The sequence below is a fragment of the Stigmatopora nigra genome, chromosome 15 (genome assembly GCF_051989575.1).
Source record: "Stigmatopora nigra isolate UIUO_SnigA chromosome 15, RoL_Snig_1.1, whole genome shotgun sequence".
Classification (NCBI taxonomy): Eukaryota; Metazoa; Chordata; class Actinopteri; order Syngnathiformes; family Syngnathidae; genus Stigmatopora; species Stigmatopora nigra.
In genome coordinates this window covers 12,492,464-12,498,463 of record NC_135522.1, presented here as the reverse complement: position 1 = coordinate 12,498,463, position 6,000 = coordinate 12,492,464, and the positions used below count along the sequence as shown (strand labels likewise).

Sequence of the window (6,000 nt, the reverse complement as noted above, 5' to 3'; positions counted from 1 at the left end):
CATGCATTTTTCAATATTACAGAAAAACAAACTGGATGTAGAGTTTCCTCTTGCAGTTTTGCCATTTTCAGTAAGTGAGTTTTGTGACACAGTTGAACGCCAGAGGAGCCGATATGAGGAAATCTACGAGGCCACTGAACACAGTGTTGCTGCTCCAAGCGCAAGATTCTCGCGCACAATGACACCAACTCCAAGGCAGCATTCTGGACAATATTTTTGAAACAAATCCTATCATTTCCTGAGTTATTCTTAAGGAAGTGAAGTACACAGCACTGGCAAGTCTTATCAAAATATTTCCTCGGGATAAGCGCAATTTGGATGAAATTTCTAACAAGAAACCCAGACACTTGCAGAAGTTTATTGGTTTGTGTTTGACAAAATATCCAATGTTTAAGGCGTCTCCAAAAGAACCAAACATTTGCACATTGCACAACATGTAAGTGCGGGTAAGATACCAGCTGAAAAGCGTATGTTAATGTTGTGGAAATTTGAATTTGACAACAAATGATGAAAAAATTATACTTTGTTCACTTTTTATACTTACCGTATTTACTCGCATATTAGCGGTATTTGTAGCAAAAATATTAGGACTAAGTTGAGGCTTATATTTGCATAAAAATATGACATGCATGAAACTGCAAGGTGACAAAGACAAAACGTCATAATACAAGACAATTCAGCCGATATGGTGATTTAATTCAAAATTGAGAAAAAATAAACTGATAAAACGCGAAAAGCAATTAATGTTGACGTCTGTGAATGAAATTTAAGAAGAAGAAAAAATGTATTCTGCATAAACTGTGAAAAAACTTGCGCCTGTCACTGCTCGCTCAGGGCATCGCCATCTTACCGTAGTTAAATCTGACTGGCCAGATGTGAGTAGCCTTGAAAGATGTGTTCATAGCGTTTACCATGTCAGCACATCTTAATTGTTGTTAAGGCTGATCGAATGTCTTGTGGTCGATCTTAGGTATCAGCCTTGATACCTACATAATGTGAATCCCAAGCCATTATTGCACCCAGAGACATGGTGAACACTATACTGCTACAGAAACACTTCCTGGTTGTGCTTAGGTTACTTACTTTTTGAAGACACTAATAATACCAGTCACTTTTATTACGTTTACAGTAGCACACATTTGGCGATAGACACTGGCGGTCAGGAAGAATAGATCGATGAACGAGTGCTCAGAGCCCTCGTGGGGGAATCTCTGTGGGATGAGCCATCCAGGGAAAGCTCTGAGGGGAGAGTCAATCAGGAAAAGTCCTCCTGCAGGACAAGTCATTCAGTGAGGGACACTATGAGAGCATAAGGGAACCGCGAGGGGCGCCGACGTCCGTCCAGTAGGCTGACGATGGGGATGAGGTGGAGCGAGCGCCCAACTCCTGCATGTGGCATGCCAAGCCACCACCTCGTCCAGTGAGGGACGACTTTCGTGACATGGAGTCTTTCCAACTCTTGAATAACATCCTGTGTTTATACGAAAAAAAGTCAGACTGATCTGCCAAAAGATCTCAGGCGGTGTGTTTTTGCCAAAGCGATGTTGAAAGAAACCATGTGCGTCCTGTTTTTGGCGGACTTCTCATTAAATCTTATCTGAAACGAACGTATCAGAGTCCATTTTGTTCTGACTCCGATAGACTCACTTGTTACACATTATTAGGATTATTAGTTTAACATTTTTATATATTTGCTTGCAATGAAGAATGCTTTGCTTAACTCTTAAACTTTGCTTATTAAGGCTATTGGTGTTCCATTATTATATATTTGCTTGCAATGAAGAGTATGCTTTGCTTTACTATTAAACTTAGTTTCATCCTATTATATGGTTGCTTGCAACGAAGTAAATGCTTTGCTCCTGAGAACCTTAGTTAGACTAAGCAACAAAAAGCCTTGGTCCCAGGACGGTTTGGAGTAGACTAAAAACAAAAAAATATTCAAAACACCTTGAGCTGCACATGACTTTCAGACCTTCATTTGTTTTAACTATAATGACGTCTCAATTCTGTTTCCCACCCCTCCCTTGAGAGTTGAGACCTTTATTCTAACTTGGGTTCTTGAAGATAATAAACAAGAAAAGAGGTGTGTGTGAGGCGGGGACTTGGCATGACCAGCTCTGTTCTCCTTGCAAGAAGAAATCCAGAAGATTGTGTTTTCTCTTTATTTGTGCATCCATTTAGGAATGCCCACAGTGGTACCTCTAAATATGAGCATCTCTACATACGAGCAGCTTGAGATACGAGGAACATTTCAAGTAAATAATTATCTCTAGATACAGGGGGCGCCGTACGGGCAACATGAGGAGCTTCTTCCTGCGAGAATTTTTTTGACGCACAAGGAAAATGGCGTCCAAGGTTTCTTTTCTTGGGCAAATATGCTTTTGTACAATGACAGACACTGTCAAGAAGATTGCCAAATTCAATGGCCCCAACCATGTTGTCATCAATCTCCTCGTTGCAAACTACATTACTGAAGATCTCCTGTAGATGTCTTAAAGGAAGACCTTGTCCTTCATCCTCATCCACATCATTGTCCGCTGCCTCTTCGTACCAACTCCTTGATTGGATAATTTCGAAGAGGTCTTCTTGAGTTGGGGGAAGTTATGACTCGCTTGGTGGCCTTGGAAAAGGATATTGCTGTCATTTTCCGAATGTTCGCTTCTTCTTTCTTGGTATAACTTAGGGTAGATTCATCTATGCCATAATGGCAAGCTATGCTTTTACCATATGTACCGACGTCACTTTTTCGGTCACTGACACCATGTCTAATTTTTTCTTGGGATCATTGGATGCCTTAGGTGGCATTTTCAACAGCGACTCAAAATCCGAACAAGGCTGGAATAGGCCTTTCTCCACAGATGATGAGCTCGCAACAAAACAGGAGAAGGCAATATTTCTTTTTCTGCCTTTTATTTTATTCGGCTTGTCATTCTTCTACGGTGAAATATCGCTTCTTCAGCGCTGAATTAGAAGTGGTCCATGAATTCCTCCATTTTTCATCCCGTCTTCAGCTTGCGAGTTTCAGTGTAATTTTTGACTTTTTTATGAACTTTTTTAATGTAACAAACTGCTAAATAGTGAAGCCGCAAAGTGGTGAAGGATGAGAGAAGTCACATACTGAGATTTTCTATAGAATTGTGTTTAACATTTGATCTCTAGGATTGAGGGGTTATGGTCAAGAATCGCTAAAATGATTTTGTCCATGTATTTCCTCAAGCGGAGGTTGTTCTCCTCCTGTCCTTTCAAAGCATCAACCAGCTAAAAAAGAATAACACAAAAAATAGTATTAATGTGAATTGCAATGCTGTAAAGGACAAACATTAACAAACCTCATCTCTTGATGCATTGTCAATCTCAGCGGCCAAACACTGGACCTTTGAGTGAGAAGATAAGAGGGTCTTTGCTTCATATAAACTCAGACTTAGAATCTGAGCATTCAAGTCATCATTCTGATCTCGCAATTTATGGTTCTCCTGTGGAATGACAAAGAAAGGTCTTTGTGTCAGGGAGTATTTTAGCTAAAACAAGCTGTTTATGTTATCAGTTATTGGGAACTCTTGGGGGTGAACCTCATTGAAAAACTATCTAATTTTCGTTTATATATTTCAGCAGAGGGGCCCGGCTTCCTTGGTCCCACCTGTTTGGGCGAGGTGGTTACTGTGAGTGTATTGGTAATTTATTTGCGTAAGGAACCCTTGAATGGGTGACACAGGAATGCTAGATTTAAATAATCCAGATGACCCGAAGCTTTTGCCTGAATCAAACCAGAAGGGACATGCCTTTTTCCCAGAAGATAGCTGTAAGATAAGACAAAGTCTCTTTGCAATTGCTTGTTCATGTTGTATTAGGTTTTGTGAGTATAACAGCATTGTAGTCATCCTTATGGCTGACATGTCAGCATAAACACCCAACTGTCCGACTGAATAATCAATCCTAGTCTTGTGATTGGGTTGACATGTCAGCACAAATACTCAACTGTCCGACACTGATCAATTACTTTTTGCCCTGCAAATGACTGAAACGTATCTGTCCAAAGTCCTAGTGACAACTGTCAGTTTTGCCTGTATTTAATGCACACTCACTGGTCATTCGACTAGAGTTGCAGAAACATCGCGCTGAACAGGACTCCACTATTAGAGCTCTCATTGTCCACTTTGCAATCTGGTAATAAACCTATTTCCTATTTAAATTGATCCCACTCTTTCTTAGCCTGCTCCAGAAGTTGTATTTTCAGACCTATCAATGGCACTGCTGCTGCCACAATCAGAATCCTCTTTCAGAAGCAAATGGTCTTTTCTGCTCTGGAGAGGTGTGTGAATGGGCCGCAATTTATCAGCTCAACACACTGAGGTTGTACCGCATCATGCTTTAAATGGAAGCTTGATGAAGTTCCTGACAGGAGTGGCTCATTTGCCCCTCTTGGCTTGATGGCATTTTCTCTTTCAGCTGTGTTAAATTACTTTATTATGTTCCTGGGTTATTTAAGGACTATGGTTTGTGTTCGTCGTCGTCAGATCAACTCGTAGTTTCATTCTGACGTCACTTCCGCCACGCCGAGGCGTTGACCCTCGGCGCATCGTGGGATATCATGTTTCGTTTCAGTTGCAGTTAGTTGATTCAAGCCCCTGTAGTTTAATACGTTTTTTCAAGTCATTAAACCAAGCCTTCAAATGCAAACAGAACGGCCTCCTTTCCCCCGGCGTCACCGCACACGGGTAACGTTCCCCCCGGACCGCAACAGTTCCCATTTCTCTGGCGCGCATACAAACACACAACAATCTCTGTCACACCAACAGACTCACTGATGGGTCTTCTGAGTGTGTGAACTTGCTCGACTTCACTGACAATTGACCAAATCCCTGAACTGTTGACCATGCATGTTAGCCAAGTATCTTGAATCAAAAAAAGGTTGAAAGCCCATTCACGCTCCAGTTTATGTAAAAACTGCATTAAACACTCAGCGTATTATGGTTCCACAAATCGCATGCACTCAACAATGTAACAGTTATTTGAAATGCCGTGTTCAGAGTTACGTACTGTGAAAAATTCAAATATAATACCTGAATCAATCGCTCGAATTCAATCGATATTCCAGATGGTGAAGTAGCCTTGAGGATCCTTGAACCGCTCCTTGCCAGTGAGAGTTGTTCAAATATCTATTTCGTACGCCAAGTTCGATGACCAAACATTTGCCAATCAAGTTGTAATGTCGGCAAGCAAGGCAAAGGAAGGTAAGTTATATTGTGGAAGAAAAAAAAGGTACAACAACTGCTTCCAAATGACCATCAACTAAGTAGGACATTTAAACATTCTGTTTGATCCGACCATCTCTGCCTCTCCCTTACCCCCTCATACACTCCACTCCGGAGGCCAACAAGGTCACAAATAAAGATAATAAAGATAATAAAAATATGGCCTGAGGACACCCTTTCTAAGCTGCAGGACTGTTTTTCCCAGATCATTTGGTAACTTTTTGAACACAACAACACCACAACATGCAGGACTACACGGATACTGTATTTTCCCGTGACCGGACAATTCGTCGACGGACACTTTGTCGCCGGACGCTCCATCCCCGTACGGTTCATTGAACGGACGCTTCGTCGCCGGTCAATTCATCGAACAGACATATCGTCGCCGGAATTTTTTCGTATATACACATCTCTATATATATATATATACTCATCTCTATACATCTCAAGAATATGACATATTTTACTTTTCATTTTACCATAGCTGTTTCATTTTTATATCACTACTGCAGGATTAAACTGTTCTTAACTCAATTACAATGAACAAAAGGCCCTGCCTGAGGTCCTTCTTTTGAGGTTGAATTCACACTAATAAGAGAACAGATGGAGAAGGACTTTAGAGGGAAGAGGAAACAAAGAGCAGGGCGGATGGACGGGACTTAAAAGGACCAGCGGAGACAGAGGTCTGGATGGTGTGGATTCGAGGATGGAGGGTGTGAAGTCCGAAGAAGACCCCTCGCAGCAGTCG

The 6,000-nt window shown here is 41.4% G+C and overlaps 1 protein-coding gene across 4 annotated transcripts in view; it reads right to left on the bottom strand.

Annotated features, from left to right (window-relative positions):
* Positions 1-342: 342 nt before the first annotated feature.
* The window catches only part of LOC144208554 (rab11 family-interacting protein 4A-like), a 56,645-nt gene continuing 50,987 nt past the window's right edge, over positions 343-6,000 (bottom strand). For all 4 annotated transcript variants that reach the window (XM_077734470.1, XM_077734473.1, XM_077734472.1 and 1 more), the window contains 2 exons: positions 3,330-3,473; positions 343-3,258 (listed from right to left, as the gene is read on the bottom strand). In XM_077734470.1, the coding sequence (XP_077590596.1) occupies positions 3,142-3,258; positions 3,330-3,473 (261 nt within the window). In that variant the 3' untranslated portion in view covers positions 343-3,141. The remainder of the gene's footprint in view (positions 3,259-3,329; positions 3,474-6,000) is intronic.